The sequence below is a fragment of the Melanaphis sacchari genome, unplaced genomic scaffold (assembly GCF_002803265.2).
Source record: "Melanaphis sacchari strain LSU unplaced genomic scaffold, SCAv2.0 Contig73_pilon_pilon, whole genome shotgun sequence".
NCBI classification, from domain to species: domain Eukaryota; kingdom Metazoa; phylum Arthropoda; class Insecta; order Hemiptera; family Aphididae; genus Melanaphis; species Melanaphis sacchari.
In genome coordinates, this window is record NW_020271525.1 from 80,523 (window position 1) to 99,030 (window position 18,508).

An 18,508-nucleotide genomic window follows, 5' to 3' on the forward strand; every position below is an offset into this window, starting at 1 on the left:
ACAAGAGGCGAGCACTGGTCGCTCACCAGTGCCGATCATCGCGTTACCGCTCGCGAAAGTGAATTTGATTTTACCATTTCATAATATTACTCTACTACTGTCATTGTATTATTTTTTTTTCCGAGTGATTTAGACGTCGCCGTATCTCATACACCATTACCACTGTTAAATTTTATTGAACGCGGTCCTCGTCAAGATGAAGATCTATCTACTCGCTTCCGTCTTGCTCATCGCCGCATACCAAGGTAACAACTGCGCGCCGGTAGATAATATTATATTGAAATATACCATTGTGCAGCGAATAATCGTATAATGTGCTGCAATGTCTTTGCATACTCCACAATACAATAATACACTGGTCAGCGTTTTATATCGTCTCGGAAATCGCGGGTATCATCGTAGACGTGAATTTTTTTTGACAAAAAATCTTCACGTTCCGAGAGTTTGGACACACCTACCGCTACTCAATCGTCTTGTACAACGTATTTTCTTCGGCCCGTAACGAGAGGTCTAGTAAAAAAACCACCACAACGCATCCTATAGTCCACTCCTATAGGTGCGCGTATCTTAATAATATTGTATAAGATGCGATTGGTACGGTTGGTTTGTGTGTTTTTCGACATATTATCGTCGGTTTATGTAACGCAGTTCGTTGTGTTCGCATTACCGAAAATCCGTAAGCATACAACGCGACACACATATATACAACGCGTATGCGATGTGTTACATCATGCAACCCGGACACGAAGAGATCGGTGAAGCAATAAAATATACGCGATTATGGGTATAATACGATATAATGCGCGTACGTAAATTAAATTATAGTCGTGGGTAATGGTGTGACTTATATATGTCGCGCGTACCGCAAATTATGGCGTATTATAATGATATTGTTCAGGCAGGCAACATTGTGCAGTACGCTCGACATATTAATAATATAATGTATACGTAGTAACATGCTTATATAGGTAGTATATCATTAATGTGTATATGGCGCATGTAGGAACGACAAAGAGTGAAAGAAAAATAAAAAAATTTCAATCAAACTACCTAACCTATATCATGTTTGTGGTCTGTCAACGGTGTGGGAAAAGTGAAATTTTGACAAGTTTCTTCCTCTTATGCATCGTAGTATATAGGTATACATAGAAAATTCTGTTATCCGTGCGAAACGTATTTCCACATACGCGTAATATGCACACAAACAATCCCGTCAGCAATAGTGTAATATACAAAACACGAAAAAAATTGATTAAATAAGCACACAGAAATTGGAGAGATAAGTATGTGCGGTAGGTAAATTTCCATTTCTTTCCTAACAGAAATATTGACAATATTTTTCCTAATGTTGGACTATTATTTGAATACGTCTATGTATTCAAAATTTCGCATCCCTTCTTGTAATTGTAAACTGTTGGCAATAGTAGTTAATTTCATATAAGTCATAATATAAACTTGATAAGAAAACCAAATTCAACAAAAAAAAAATTATTATAAACGCGAGTTGCCAATACAAAAAGTGACATGCAGTGGAAAAGCTCCTCCTCGTCATTCACAATGACCCCTAAAATCTGATCTGCGGGTAGTACTGTACACATGCTTTTTTCCATCTCAGGCGGTAGTTTTTAGAAATAATTTGTTACTGCTTATTTTTACACGACGATAGCGCACTTACGATCTTGCGTCCATGCGTCCATCACCTGTATAGATGAGCGTCATATCAACAGGTCGTCAGACGCCGTTCGCTTCTTATGCGCGCAAAGTATAACACGATAATGTAATCAAAGATGGGCGCATCAAAACGAGTAAGCAGATAAGTATCTCTCAGGGTGCGGTCATACGAGAGTGAGCACGTACCTGTTATGATAGATGTTTACGCGTGTGACAGGAAAGGTGGAAAAATGACAACGGATATTATAATAATTAAAAGTGCCCACATATTATAAAAAGTGCCCGTATAGACTGTACGGTGTTTGTGTGTAATGCTCGTAAGGTAACCTTGAGGCGATAGGGACGACGTGGGGTGGCAGTGAGAGGGAGAGGTTTAAGACGCATAAACGCGCGTTTTTTACTCGATTTTCGTGAACCGGAAGACTAGGAGGTGTGTTCGTGTTTGTGTATGTTGCGTAATGGCCAAGACGTTTTAAAACCTAAAGACTGAGGAGACGTAACGCCACTGCCTAACCCTTTTTCTCTGTCTCTCTCTCTCTCTTTCTTTCTCTTATTAATTCTCTCTCTCTCTTTCTCTCTATTTCTATATCTTTCTCTCTATCCGTCTGCTTACACCGGCTGTGACGGGGCGGCCACTCACCTCTAGCGACGACGGCCACTCCAAAATGTGACAACGTCTAATGAATAATGGATTGCCGATACCTAATAATAATATTAAAACGAGTCGACACGATCGGTGAGCTCACGGAAAACGCGCATACATTATCAATTACGCAATTATCATATACTGCTCGCACTCCGTATACATATTATGGTATATTATATATATATATATTAGATACTAATACCTAAGTGTATAATATATTAACGCGTATACGGAGATAAAGACTTTTGTCAACTTTTAGGCACGCCTAACAAGGGCGATAACCTATATATTATATATGTGTGTTGTGCCTGTGTGTGTGTGTATGTGTATTGTGTTATGCAGACAAATAAATATATATTATACGACATAACATACTGGCCGTGTGATATAATAATGATAATGATAATAATAATATAATTCCGTTTTCTCTGCTAAAGAATGTCGTATGTAACGAGATTATGCAGCGCGCGCGTGCGTTTGATATTATTATTATTATTATTACTACATATTCGCACCCATTGCCTAGGACCATAAAAACGAGTTCGCTTTCTATTGACGACGACGACGCCGCCGCCGTATTTGCTTGGGCTTGGTCTAGCCACAGTCCGGTTTTCGTCTTCCTGCAACCGTCCGTCCGCGGTCGTATCGTAATATGATATAACAATATATTACCTATATTAAATTCATAAAATATCGTATTATGTATTATATTGTCGATCGGTCACACGAATCGGTAATATACTCGCACTCGACGCATTCATCGTAAATTCGTAACTATATTACGATTTAATAATATTCAACGGAGCACAATACTTGTGAAGCTTATGTGTGTGTATGTGTGTGTGTGTGTGTGTGGGAGGGGGTGGGTGATGGCAAGGGTCTTGTACTTACGTATAGTTTATACGTTTACGCAACAATCGATACAGTCGGAGATCCATAAACGCACATGGTTACGACACTCGCGGGCGAGACACATTACAATGCATTGAATATATTATAATATTATATATTTATATATATTGAGTGAGAGTGAGAGAGAGAGAGAGGAGAATTAATAGTGTTAATACGCATACTATCGTCGTTGTAGATCCGTTTTTTTTTATTACAAATAAATTGTCCTTCTTCGTTTTCGCGCGTAACACGGGCGACCTATAATGAGATTATAAAATAACGAGCTGCAGTGTGGAAATAAAAAATATGAATTCGTCTGTTCAGCGAAAACCGGCTGCAATCTTCATTTGATGCGCCGGCGGGACATCGCGTGTGTGACCCACAAGAATGACCACTGTCGCCGCCGCCGGTCGTACCTACGTATATAGTCAAAACTGGATACAACTACGTATATTATGTATTATTATTATATAGCACGCACGTATTAATACATTATTATTATTATTATTATCTATATACGTCGTGTGTCATAATTATTATCATCGTCATTTTTGACCCAGAAACCCGGGGCGAGTTCCATTCCCGGTGTTTCGTAATCGCCTACGGTTACAGAATAACTATATCTACCGCTACGCGGACACCATAAAAAAAAAAAATCATCTATACATAATATATTAATTGTACTTACTTACGTAGGTATACAACACATCCGTCGCAATATAATGTGCGGACGCGTTACGCGTACAAACTCGTGGGCGGGCTGGCCCGGGGAGGGTAAAGTGACAATTGTTTTCGTATACCAATTGTGTGCACACATGCCGACGGACGCGTAAAGTAATGTATAACAACGAGACATAGATAATAATATGACGAAGAGAAACGAGATGAAAAAAAAAGCTGCAGAATCATACTTGCGATCATACCCATCTAAAGGTCATCGCGCGATATAGAATCCCATGGCTCCGGAGGCGATTACAATATTATTGTATACGCGTTTTCTGTATAGGTGTTGTGCGCCGCGACACGCTGCAGTGGTCCGACCACAACGCATGTGATATTATTATTATTTATTACTATTATCATCATTATTAAATACAATACGTGTATTCTAAATTCTAATAACTCGAGTGTGCATGTGTTTGTGAGCACAAAAATATTATAATTACATAACGTCATCGTCGTCGTCGTCGTTGTCGACTACCACGTTTTGAATACCTCCGCCGTCTTAGCGACGCATTGCATAAGACGACCGGACACAATGGGGCACGCCCCAAGGTCCTGGGAAACAACTATATAATAATAATAGTAATAGTATACCTAACGAGCGCCGCGGTATGTTTATTAACATTATAATTTGTCGTCATCGTCATCGACCACCGTCATTGTCGTGCCTATGTAATACTATATGTAATAAATAATAATGTACTTTTCGTATGTATATTCACAGTTCACGGCCAGAGGGAAGAGTTCAAGTGCCCGGACGACTACGGGTTCTACCCACACAGCTCTTCGTGCGACAAGTACTGGAAGTGCGACAACAACGTGGCCGAGCTAAAGACTTGCGGTAATGGTCTGGCGTTCGACGACACCGACCCCAAGTACCTGAAAGAGAACTGTGATTACTTACACAACGTTGACTGCGGCGCTAGATCACAATTGGGTAAGACTCAGTCAACAATATTATATAATAACTTTAAACGTCGATTTCCATAAAATTTGCTGCGACCGCCCGTCGCGTGTAAAACCTTTGATACATATCTTCTTTACTTCTTTCGGGCATAACTATACTATCACGAAGAGTATAATTGCACTTTGAAACCTGTCTCTACATATTTTTCGATTCTAAACTTCTTAAGCCTTCTACAATCCGTATTTTCCTCGGTATGGCTCAAAGTCTTCTTCCTTGGGGTTTTCATTGTGTTATTACGACTCTTATTGTTTTATATTTTTCACTCCTCGTTAGGTGACCTAACGTGTATACTGTATATTTTTTGCTTCTTAAATTAAAATCATCGTCGGTGCTAACTTTACCCTATCGTACAATAATTAAACATATTATATCTGTAATAATAATTAAATGATATTATGTCGTATCGTGAAAATAATTTGAATAATTTATCCACTGCAGAACCTGCCATCAGCACGCCTCACTGTCCTAGATTATACGGAATCTTCCCTGATGACGTCAAGTGTGATACCTTCTGGAACTGTTGGGGAGGTGAAGCCAGCAGATATCAATGTTCTCCGGGTCTAGCTTACGATCGCGAATCCAGAGTGTGCATGTGGGCCGACCAAGTACCTGAATGCAAAGTTGAAGGTTAGTATATTTCATAAAATAATTTTATACAGGTAGTATTTTGGTCAAACATACTTGAATTATAAATACACAATAACGCGGACATCGATTTGAATTACGGCGTACTTATGATTATTATTTTGTGGTCTACCGTAGAAGTAGCAAACGGTTTCAACTGCCCGGCCGCTGGTGAAGTATTGGCTTCCGTAGGATCTTTCAGTAGACACGCTCACCCAGACGACTGCAGAAAATACTACATCTGCTTGGAAGGCACACCCAGAGAATACGGTTGCCCGATCGGCACAGTTTTCAAGATCGGCGATTCCGACGGCAGTGGAAGCTGTGAAAACCCCGAGGACGTTCCCGGATGGTATGCAAACACGACATATATAAACTATAATTTTTATACTTCAAGTATTTCGACGCGTGTACTCACTACTCATTCTCTACAAAATATAATAGACCTAACATGTGATACAGTAATGAATGAATGTTATACTGATTACGCTTATGACATACAAATCGCATAGTACAGGTGTACTTCGCAGTGATTTATGTTCACACATCAAAACAATATTCGGTGTAATAATATGCAAAGATCTAGGACACATAAATATATATTCTACTAAATGTATAGGTATTAACCATCTATTAAATCTGTTTGCGAATAAAACAATGTTATCTATTTATATTTACGGGGTATATGAAATCGCAAGTTAAATCTAATAAACTTTTTAAGATAGGTACCTAAACGTCGTTAAATTGAAATCAGATGATAAACGAATATTATTTTTGTTTAATTTTTCGGTAATGATTTAACACTGTTATAATCACCTAAAAACCGTGGATGTAATGTTTCGACAAACCATCAAACACCCTTTCTCGAAAAAGTTAGTGAGTACGTGTGAAGAAATTACTTATAAACATATTATACATACGATTAACATCTCGGCGTGCATGATATGGCTGCATGCGGTCTTCAAACCGTCAGATGAGAGCACTTCTCAGACGTTTTCTTCTATAAAATATGTATACTGATATACACAGTTTTTCTCTTTCGAATCGTTTAAGTCTCCGACACACACGCGCTCTGATATTCGCAGTGCCTATACGCGTACGTACAGTACATACACAAATTACATTACATAATAAACTTAGTAGTTAATGTGCGCATTGCATCGGTGAAGAAAAACCACAAACACAGAACACTTCAAAGGTGCCAACCAATTATTATCTATATATTATATAGATATTATCCTATCGTTTTACGGATATTGTTTCTTTATTTTTTTCCTTTTGCGAAAGCGCTTTTACGAATACAAACATTTAATATCAATTCGCAATTATAATATACAGATACCCACGTGTGCAGATACGAAATTATAAACCACTGCATCAGAGAGAGGCATATTATAATCATTTTTGCAACAGTCAAGTGTGAAAACGTTTTTTATACACGATATTAGTGCGGTATAATATATACATATATATATATAAATACAAATGTTATACGTAGACAGTTTCACGGGCCAATTGAGCGTTCCAGACGCAGCTAGAACGAAATATCACCGTAATCTCTGAGCCAAAATATATATTAGATATATGTACCTACTTATATATATATATATATATTTAATAACTTCGTTTCCATAATGATATACATATATATATATATATATAAACACGCAAACCAGACACAACACATACAACGTAATTATATAATGACCGGGTGTGTGCGTGCATAACGATATAGATATAGGTTTTAATTGTACAAATATCTATAAATGTGTGTGTGTGTGTGTGTTGTATGCATGTGTTGAGTTAACTTCGTGGTATGTGCCTGAGATATATCATGCGCACAGACGTGTTTATACAAATACAATTAAAATATTATATCGTCCGAAATCGTTAAAAAATGTAAATGTGTATCACGGCGTTTGAACCACAAAAAGTGAAAGCGATACTACGCTTCCATGTATTATACAGACTACTGATTATATGTATATGTATATATATATATATATAAACAGCTACAACGCTCTGCAGTAATAGGTATATATAAATATTTGTTGTCCTACGTACCGACGCGGGCGACGACTACCTACGGATTTTTAACCCGCGGCGATAGAAGAAAAAGTTCCCGGTCTAGCATTATAGGTACCTACTATGTATTCCTACACGTTGCACGCGTATATAACGTCGTATAGTAACCATATAATAACGATTTAATTTAACGTTTTATCCGACCGCGTGATATTTAAATTTAAAACACCATGTGAGATAATCGATCGCGTTGCCAATGAAATGAAAAACGCCGTCCCGAGGAGTGGGAAAATCGTCCGTGCCGAGTCTATACGCCGAGTGCACACCGTCTTACCACTGAGGTAAAAAAAAATTTAAATACCTGCTGTAACACGAATTCCTCAGCACGACGCGTTTAATATTACGCCGTACACGTTCCGCGCGTCACCGCCATCTTTCCGGTGCAGGCATTCCGCCCCGGGTTCGGTTTTTTATGTGGTCATGATGCTTGCACGAAATTCAATTCATAATTGGCCCGAGTTCAACTGCTGCAGTTGTGTGCTCGACACCTATCCCGCTGCAATTATTGTCCGATATGAAATTCAATAACATAATATTATGTACGCGCAATTACATAATAATATAAAGTAGGTTCCGAGGCGATGTCGCATAATATTAGGCGGTGCTCGGCCAAAACCTGTTAAGTCGATAATTATTGCAATTTACATTACGTTTTTTTTTTTCAACGACAACCTGAAAATCGACCCGCTACCTTCGAATTGTACTCAATGACACCGTGTATACCTGTGTGTACACAATAAATATTTGTACATTACATCGTAACTTTTTAATGTTTCTTCAATACTATGTTGAATTTTTTTTATCTCAGGCGCATCCTTCGGGTTTTTTTAAGACTATTCTTCAAATATTCACACACACACACACACATAAAATGCATAAATATTAACGCGTAAATATTTATATGTGTACATTATAATGCGTTGACATTTGTATAGGTAGTGATACTACATATACGTTTAGTGATATAAATTAGCATAGTAGTATTAATATAAGTATAATAACGACTCGGCGACGACCGTGGACGGAGTAAAAAAAAAAAATCAAAACAAACCTACCTATGTGTGTACGCAGTGAGGACTACTACGGCGACTTGGACCTGAAGGCGATCAGGAAGAGCGAACTATTGTCCGGACTGGACAACAAGTCGAAACAACAATCATCTTCGGCCGAGTCCAAGCCCGCACCGGCGGCACCCAAGGCACAGCCACAGAGGCAACAACAGCAGTCAAACAGGCCGCAACCCCAACAACAGCAGTCCAGCAGGCCACAACCCCAACAACTTCCCGTCTCCTCGCAGTCGTCCAAAGACTACGAAGACGCTTAGACGAGAGGACAACAGTGGCAGCGGCGTAACTCGCCCGCGGTGACGGACACACATACACAAACACACAAACACACTGACTTTTTGAATTTTTTTTTTTTTAGAACTTACGGTTTTTGAATTGCGTGAGCACCGAATTTTCTCTCCTTCCCTCCAACCCATGCTATATCACATACTGTCCTCGGTCCGACGCGTATAAAAATAACGATTTATGTACAGAGGATATATAAGCAGGTGCTCACACAATTTAATACGTTTTTTTTTTTTTTTAATTATTATTATACTTAGTATTATTTTGTTTCCTTTTTTTTTATACGCTTTTTTTTTTTTAAACGACGTCGTACTCGAATTCGACCGACTGTTCCGTCCGTTCCCCTAATCCCCTATGTAATTTATCCCTGTTCCCGTGATTAATTGTAAACAATTACGGTAAACACATTTATGCGACGGTGGCGGCTGCAGCTGCAACCGCAAATTGCTACTTTTACTGCTGCCGCTGGGCACTCCTATCACCAATACACACACTTGTTAATATAATTATTTTCGTATTTAAGTGCAAAAATCAAAAAAAAAATATATACATATATATTTAATTATACCCGATAGTTTATTCACAACACGATATGTGCATTTATTACTTCATAGATGTATTAAAACCCCAATCGTTATATTTTATTGGTAGGTAAATCCACATTGTCCCGTTCACGATAAATTGCAGTTTTAAATATATATGTATAAAATAATTAATTCAATTTATAATAAATTACTATATGAAAAATATTTTGTACAAATTACGCTCTTTATTTTTACAATATATGTACTTGTCTTTGTAATAATTATGTTTTTTATTAATGTAAGTTTATTAATAATTCATTATTTTATTATGATTAGATTAAAAACATAGTTATTATAGTAAATATATTAATATAAATATATATATATATATATATTTGAATACACATATTTCTATATTGTTCATCACTTATCGCTGCCTTCGTCATGATAATTATTATTCTATCGCAATAAATAATAATTTATAAAATCAAACTCGTCCTGTGACCTGCGCCTATAAAAGGTTACGACGTTTCGAATACCAAGGTACAATAAATAAATATTTAATAACAGCGAGCGTAACAGTAAAACACACCTAAGATGTACATAATATAATCGTATATAATTAATATTATATATTATAAAAAACACGTCTCTTGCATGCAACTAACATAAACTCTTCTTTCATATCTACACATAATACAAGCGTTTCAACAATAGGTAGATATTTGTAACTTTTGATTCTCGTGTTGTAAATGATTTTTAAAAACTTAGACAGGTTCAAAACATCCGCAATCTTGTTTTTGAGATTGTAGAACTTTAAATTGGATACCTTGATGTGTAGTACTTACAATATTATCTTGTTTAAGCATTCACGTTTGTCGTTCCGATATTCGTACAGTAGGTACACACCTAATTGCCTGCAATTCCTGATTGTATTATTATAAAATAATAAGCTGTGCTACTTAATTTGCGATCGAGCAAGTTGGTTTTGCTAAAAGTATATAGCGGTAACAATTTATTATTATTAACTTTAACCCGATTATCCGTAATAAGTTGTTCTCTTAAAAATGCATGAAAAATAATGTGTTGATTAAATTGCAAAACAGTGTTACAAGGCGTAGGCACTTTAAATAACATAATATAGACATTTCGATTGGTATCGAAATCAACAGACTTCAACGGAAAAATCCATTAGCGTCGTATGTAGCGGCGATCGAACGATAGGACACGAGTAAAAAAACATTTTATTCGACAAGAATTTAATGAGAATTTAGACGCGGTCGAAACCCGACGAACTGTACCCTTACTAAATTGAATTTAAACACGCACCTAAAAACAATTTCATACAAATATACAATCGCAGCTGTTACGTAGTGTCGATTAAAAAGGAATAATGTATTATTATTACAATGTATATTAACCCTTATAATAGTTACCGACACCGTTCGGTTTTTAATAGGATTTCTAATTTTAAAAATTACCATATGTTGGAACGATAATAAACGAACGGACACGAATGCGAACAATTACTGCGAAAATTTTGCGCACTACTCTGCTCGAACAGCTGAATGGTATTATTATGTACACTTAATAGCCAATACAGAACGTTGCATGAAAAAGCTTTATTTTGTTTTTTGATCACTAAGTAAAAATCTATGAAACAAAATCTTTAAAGCATAATCGTGCGCGATGCAGCAGTTAACAAACCTAACAATAGAATAAAAAGAATAAGTATGAAATATTAACACATTAATAATTTATTTACGTATATATTTAATTAAATCATTTTCAACGTAATTTAAAGATCACACATTTTTAATAAACCAAAACAAACATTATGATTAATATTTCAATATTTATTTAACATTTATAGTGAAGATTACTACGGAGATGTTGACCTAAAAGCACTTCGAAAAATTGGATACAGACGTTGATTGTGAGCTACACAATTCATCAAACTGAACCAAAGAATATTACATACAACGAGAGCCAAATAAAAATGGGCATTGACTAAGATACCAAAAACATGTTGTTAATGATGTCAAAATACAAATTATATATACATATAATGTGCTTGCCAAAAAATAAATGCTTTTTTTTATATATTGTATTATATTGTTTTGATCAAATAACATAATTTCTTAACTTTATACAAAATATCATTCTGAAACAATAATATTTATATATCATGACTAGAACGTAATATATATAAATAAATATATATATATATATATAGGTTATATATTGCTTATAATATATAATATTTAAGTTTGTATAGACATAATGTAAGCTAAAATATTTAACTATAAAACTTGGTACACAATGAAGCAAATTAAAATGTTTAAAAAATCACAGTAAGATACATTATATGCGGGTAATATAACCTGAGACATTTCGGCTGTGACACCGTGACTAGTCACATTAAAAAAAAAAAAAAAAAAACAAACAAATTGAGCAAACAATTTAAAACAGAACACAAAAAAAATATTAATACACAAATGTAAGTAGCAAAATATAAAATAATAATAATAAATAAATAAATGGCTGTCAAGGTTTTTGATTTAACTACACTAAATGAACTTTGCTCAAATCAAAGTGCTGTTGTACAAAATGTATTTTTAAATAGATCATATAAATTATGTTGTAATATAATATAATATAATATAATATAATAAATCCATAATAATATACTCACTTTCTTAATAATAAGAATTTAGCGAGTAGATTCACCAGTTAATAGACAAATAAGGAACTGGTTACCAGTTAAGTTTCATGTTCATGTTTGATAAACATTCCCATAAAATATTAATATTATACTATAATTGGATCTGAATTGCTAGTTGCAATTACACAACTGTTCAACACATGTAACAATAATGAAATGTGCATCAAGTAAAAAAAATTAACAAAAAAAAATTAAAAAGTAATTTTCAGCGAAATGAATAGTAACTAGATCTGTCATACAATTAATTAGTTATAAAGTGTTTAACATTGTTTTTCATAATTTAATAATATTATATTATGTATAAATTGTCTTTTTAAATTGCTAAATTAAATATTTTTTATCGAACATGATTTAATAATTTATATTATAATGTTCTAATTAAACAGTGTAGTTCACTCACTGTTTTTGGGAACAGATTCTTTACGTCTCTGTCCACACAGTAGTTGTCATATATCGTTAAACTGGCAAACGACACGTCTACGTGGTTGAGGTGTATATCTTCGATCTTTTTCATCCAATTTTGGTTGACCAAATAATCGTTGTTGGTAAAATGTGTGTAAAGGAGACGATCCACTTTCTGATAGGCGACGTGGCGGAGGAGTTGGTGGAACAGGAGATACATATCGTCTAGATAAGGCTGGAGAACCTTCAAAAGTCTTACGTATAGGTGCTGGAGAGGCAGGACACACCTCACGTCTTGTTACTAAAGGTGATGAAATTGCTGGTGTGTTTTGGTTTCGTGGTGGAGGACTAGGAGGAGTTTTGCTCCATGGAGCGAATTTGAGGTAGGTAGAAATCAGACTCTTCCTTGGACTAGGTTTTGGTGAATCTGAGGGATTAATTTCTCTAGGAGTATTTCGTTCAAACCGACTTGGAGATACAGAAGATGACCTAAAAAATAAAAGTTAGGTTAAATTTACTTTAATAAACATGAAATTAAAAATGTTTTAATTTATCATGAATAATTTCAAATAATCTATTTCAATATTTTCACCTAGAATGATGTTGATTTTGTTGATGATAAAACCGTTGCAGTACTAATGGACTAGTATTTGCAGAAACATTACCACCATTTGTTAATTGTCCCGTCAATTGTTTATACGGTGACAATAACACTGAAGGAGGCATTTCTATACTTGGGAAACGTTTTACAGGTTTTGGAGAGTCAATTACCACATTTCTAAACAGAGTAACAATCAAATACACATTTATTATAGTTGTTTTAACATATAACTACTTATACTAACCCATTGATTTTGTTTTTATCAGTTAAACTTAATGAAGGAAATTGATTATCTGACATCTTATGGACACTAATAGGAACGTTTTCTACAGCTGGTTTTGCTACTCTGTAAATTATATAATTTATAAATGAAAATTTTTTTTATTAATTTATTGAAACATCAGCTACACAATTAAAATATTAACAACTAAAGTCATAAACCATAGATATCGCTAAAATTACTTGAGTATTGTATTTTGACTTGTAGCTTCAGCATACCATTCAGCAACATTCACTGTTTTTACCATATATTTTTGTAAAAAAGGGTGTTCTAATAATTGTTTATATTTTGGTCGTACTTTGTAATCCTTTATCAAACTAAAAAAAATAATAAATTTAAAAATAAAAAAAAAAGTATGTAAATTAAATTGTTCAGTAAATTTTCTAAATACTCACCAACTAGATACAAAGTTTCTAAATTCTAAGGTGAATTCTTGATCTTGAGGAAGTGAAGGAGGGTCATCATTTAAAACTCGACTTAACACTTCAAAATCACATTTACAATCACGGTAAGGAAACACACCTGTAGCCAATTCAACCAATGTAATACCTAAACTCCAAATATCAGATCGTATATCATAATCCAGTTGTCTGGGTTCAATTCTTTCAGGCTGAAAAAACACAACATTTAATTAAAACAATTAAATTAATTTTGGTTTGATTTTATATCTTAATTAAGAAATACATACAGCCATATAAGCAGCACATCCAGCATTTTTAGTACGAGCTTTAGAATCAACTAATCTACCCGAAATACCAAAATCACATAGTTTTACATTCCCCCTTTCATCGAGCAAAATGTTTGATGGTTTAACATCTCTATGTATAACATCATGAGACTCTTTTAAATAGCTTAACGCTTTTACAGTCTAAAACACAAAATTAGCATTATTCACATTATTTAATTTTAAGGATTTCTTATACTAACATGTAAAGCAACTTTCCCAAGTACATCTTCAGGAATTGGTACTTTGAGTCTTCTCAAAAGACGATCAAAACAGGTAGCCATTAATTCCATACATATACACACATCTGATTCAGTAATAAATGCACCCAAACATTTAACAATATAAGGACAATCGTGAGATTTGAGTACTACTTCAAGATCAGTGGTAATACGTTTATTTTCTTCACTATTTCCAGACCTTCTCATTTGCTAAATAATATAGATAAGAGAATAAGTTTATAATTAGTCACACAATTAATCGATTTAAAAAAGTACAACTCACTTTAACAGCTATTTCAGTATTACTGGGTTTGTGTAACATTCTTACTACGTGACCACACGTACCACTTCCTAATTCTCCAAGATGCTCTAAATCTTTTAACTCAGTTTTATATTTCTAAATATCAAAACAAATTGATTAAACAATAATTAACTTATAAAGTGTAAACATAAAATACTATACTAACGATTCCATTGATAGTCAGTAAACCACTCATTTTCATGATCTGTTTCATCTTGACTTCAACTTCAGAAGTATCCTCGACCCGAGGCTGCATTAGTACACTTACTGGTAGGTCAATGTGCTTACGAGTTCTAGTCGGTGTTCCCATGTCACCAACTAAAATCAACCCAGAACCAATTATGATGTAATTATCAAGGTCATGATGGTCTCTTTTTCATTACTATTAATACAAAAGAAAAAACCTAATGTGCGCATACTCACGTTGTTTAGGTCGTCTCCCCGATCCCTGTCTGGGACTAGAGAGTGATGGAGGTGGCATGTCCTCAACAGTATCGTTGTCCGCTTTCAAACGGGCCTGTAGATTCAAAATTTTGTTCTCCAAAAACGAAGTGGTCATTTTCGACAAGTCTTGTTGATCGTGATTTCATCAATTAAACTCAAATTAGTGACGACGCGCAACACATCCCCAAACTCATGGTACAACTATCACAGACTTAAAAATTAAAGAATAATAACTATTTTTAAACACCGTTTTCGGGGAAAATTTATCAATTACTAAATTTGATGTTATTTTTATTAGCAGCAAAATCGTCTGTCAATGTTATTCTTATCACGGACCCTTGACAGATCTGTACAGTAGGACCGGTGTTTTAAGAACGAAAAAATCAATATGATTTCAGCATAGCCAATCTACTTCAGACACCTTATCACCGCCACTATGATAATACACGTACACGAATGATAATATAAGTTGAAAAACAAAGACGATTTTATATAAATGTGGCTATTTGGTGCTTGTTTAGGACGATTTTGTCGACGTTCGTTTAACTCCGCCCGACTACTGTCGTTAACATCGTACTTCACTGAAGTTTCTCAATAAATGGGTAAATTATATTGTTATTTTATTTAAAACTCACTCAGGGTCGATTCAAATTTACATTTGAACTGACTTAGTTTACTCCTAAATAATTTTATCAAAAGACTCAACAATAACGATTTTTCAGGTATATTGTTTCTAAAATACATACAATGGGCTTAACATTATCAACAGTTTTCACCCGTTTGTTCGGAAAAAAGCAAATGCGCATACTAATGGTTGGCTTGGATGCAGCTGGTAAAACTACCATACTTTACAAGCTAAAACTGGGTGAAATTATCACAACCATACCGACAATAGGATTCAACGTTGAGACTGTTGAATACAAAAATATTGCATTTACAGTTTGGGATGTGGGTGGCCAAGATAAAATTCGTCCTTTGTGGCGACACTACTTCCAAAACACCCAGGGATTGATATTTGTTGTAGATTCTAACGATCGAGAAAGAGTAGCAGAAGCAGAACGAGAACTACATAACATGCTGCAAGAAGACGACCTCAGAGATGCTGTGTTGTTAGTATTTGCGAACAAACAAGATCTTCCTAATGCAATGAATGTATCGGATCTCACAAACAAACTTGGACTGAATCAACTGCACCAGAGGAAGTGGTACATTCAATCTACGTGTGCAACTCAAGGCAACGGTTTATATGAAGGATTGGATTGGCTGTCAAATGAACTAGCCAAATAAAATATAGCACATTGTGCCAACTGTAACATCCTTTAATCATTCTTTAAGATTAATTCATTTATAGGTTTAATCTTAAGAATTTCAAATATTTTATTATTATTTATTATTATTTATCTCTTTGTTTCTAAAGATATTATTTTAATATTGGGATAATATATAGTACAGACTTTAATAAATAAGTATAAATCATATGAATGGTGTAAAATGTTAACATGTAAAAATTATAACACTAAAACAAAAAAAATTAAAATATGAGAAATTGTTTTATCATTTTATTAATGTTACTTGTTATGTAATGTTTAATTTGATGTATTTTTTTCATTCAATTTCTTATACATGAATTCATTATTACAAACAATACTTATAATGATTAAAGAGATATAACATCAATAATACAATTATTGGATTCAATCCATATAGAATAATTTAAACCTTAATTTAATAAGTGGTTAAATTGTTTTTAAAAAGTTGGTAATTGGTTATAATTTGAATACACCCTAATTTGTTGTATGATTTATCGAAATAAACTGCCAACATTTGTATGAAATAAACTTATATTATTTATTTATTTTCCATTTTCATTAGCAATTTTTATATTTCACGACAATAAGACTAATTGTCTTATATCTAAATTCGAAATAGTATTATACCGAAATGAATTAACAAACGACAAGACAATAATTTTACGTATCATATAGCCATATTATATTATTATATGTCTATTTACCCGAACGGATAACATACTTCGTAAATATCACGAACTAAACTCTCAGTTCATGGTAAACACATAAGTAATTCAAATATTTAAATCATAAATGTTAAAATGTATAATGTACAAAATACAAGTTGTACAATGAAGATATGATAAATTCAACTTTGAATATATTATACTATTAATAATCTATTATGGGAACATCGTAATTTCACCCTGGGAAACCATTCAGACCCGCCAAGGGGTAGGTATTGGAAATTGCGACTCGAATAAATTCGCACGTCGCGGAAATTAGTTTTCAGCACAAAATCGTGCGTCATCGCTCGTCAAGCTTAAATCATTCACCAACGTCCTATTATTCAAACTCCCGAGTCTATCGTAATAACGTTCTTCATCTTGGCGAATACTTAATCAGTGCGTCACATAATAGACTTGTTTTACCATTATGGCTTCGAGGCGTGTCCCGGTCGTCGCTTTATGGTTTATCGGTTATTACTTATTACTTATTACTTATTAGTGTTATTACGCGCTCAGTAATAATAATAATCATAATATTATGACATATTCACGTGCGTTACAACAGCGACCGTCTGTTATTGTATTCGACATAACATGATTTTCCGATCACATCTTTCCATGCCGAAAGTTATGACGGCAATGTAACATCACCAAACGCGGGATTTTATTATCGTCTTTCAAGCGTCCTTTGGTGACCACGTTAATGAGTACACCCCAAAAAATAATTTAATAAGTGTCTGCAGGATGTTTTATACTCAATAGTTCTACGGTTGCTTTACTCTCGAACAACTGACCACCATAACGAGTACTGGATGTTTAAGAGTGGGATCTCTTAAATCTCGACGATATCGTACCATTTATCTGTTTCTAAACTGACCACAATAAAGAATACTGGAAAAGAAATTAAGTATAATAGTGTCTTGCTATTTTTCTATTTTTGCTAGTATTTTTCTCGCCACAAACGCCATGGTGCGTACTTCTAGATTAATTATTGCTCCAAAGAAGTATTAACCCTTTTGGTTTTTACCTAACCAATATTCAGGAATAATTATTTTAAAAAACCAAATATTGAAATATCTTATAACTACAGAATGATTTATATTTATTTTTTTAGATATAAAACTCAAATTTGCAATGCTCTTGTAACTATATAATATATAGTCAGAATTTAACAATATCTCCATTTTTAAGTAAATATCGCGTGGGTAACTCGTATTTTACTTTTTTTGAATTACCTATTAGTTTTGAACTGTGACGTAAATTATATTATAATAATAAAAAGTAACGGTCGAATCACGATTTTAAAAACA

At 34.1% G+C, this 18,508-nt stretch overlaps 3 protein-coding genes across 4 annotated transcripts; 2 read left to right on the forward strand and 1 right to left on the reverse strand.

Moving 5' to 3' along the window:
• Nucleotides 1–11,586, forward strand: LOC112600957 (protein obstructor-E). Of its 2 annotated transcripts, none has more exons than XM_025348318.1 (5): nucleotides 1–245; nucleotides 4,656–4,868; nucleotides 5,337–5,525; nucleotides 5,661–5,874; nucleotides 11,357–11,586. In XM_025348318.1, the coding sequence occupies exons 1-5, from the start codon at nucleotides 197–199 to the stop codon at nucleotides 11,415–11,417; spliced, it is 726 nt and encodes a 241-aa protein (XP_025204103.1). In that variant the 5' UTR covers nucleotides 1–196; the 3' UTR covers nucleotides 11,418–11,586. The 2 variants fall into 2 exon arrangements, with proteins under 2 accessions (XP_025204103.1, XP_025204102.1); XM_025348317.1 differs by lacking the exon at nucleotides 11,357–11,586 and adding an exon at nucleotides 8,679–9,717.
• Nucleotides 11,587–11,830: 244 nt separating this feature from the next.
• On the reverse strand, nucleotides 11,831–15,474 carry LOC112600956 (dual specificity mitogen-activated protein kinase kinase 7-like). The gene is made up of 10 exons (XM_025348316.1): nucleotides 15,161–15,474; nucleotides 14,904–15,055; nucleotides 14,720–14,833; nucleotides 14,419–14,646; nucleotides 14,180–14,359; nucleotides 13,887–14,101; nucleotides 13,674–13,808; nucleotides 13,456–13,557; nucleotides 13,203–13,388; nucleotides 11,831–13,099 (listed from the first exon to the last, which is right to left on the reverse strand). Exons 1-10 carry the CDS (start codon nucleotides 15,294–15,296, stop codon nucleotides 12,655–12,657), a joined length of 1,893 nt encoding a protein of 630 aa, XP_025204101.1. The 5' UTR covers nucleotides 15,297–15,474; the 3' UTR covers nucleotides 11,831–12,654.
• Nucleotides 15,475–15,652: 178 nt separating this feature from the next.
• LOC112600944 (ADP-ribosylation factor 2) lies at nucleotides 15,653–16,575 on the forward strand. The gene is made up of 2 exons (XM_025348302.1): nucleotides 15,653–15,783; nucleotides 15,904–16,575. The coding sequence occupies exon 2, from the start codon at nucleotides 15,929–15,931 to the stop codon at nucleotides 16,466–16,468; it is 540 nt and encodes a 179-aa protein (XP_025204087.1). The 5' UTR covers nucleotides 15,653–15,783; nucleotides 15,904–15,928; the 3' UTR covers nucleotides 16,469–16,575.
• Nucleotides 16,576–18,508: the final 1,933 nt, after the last annotated feature.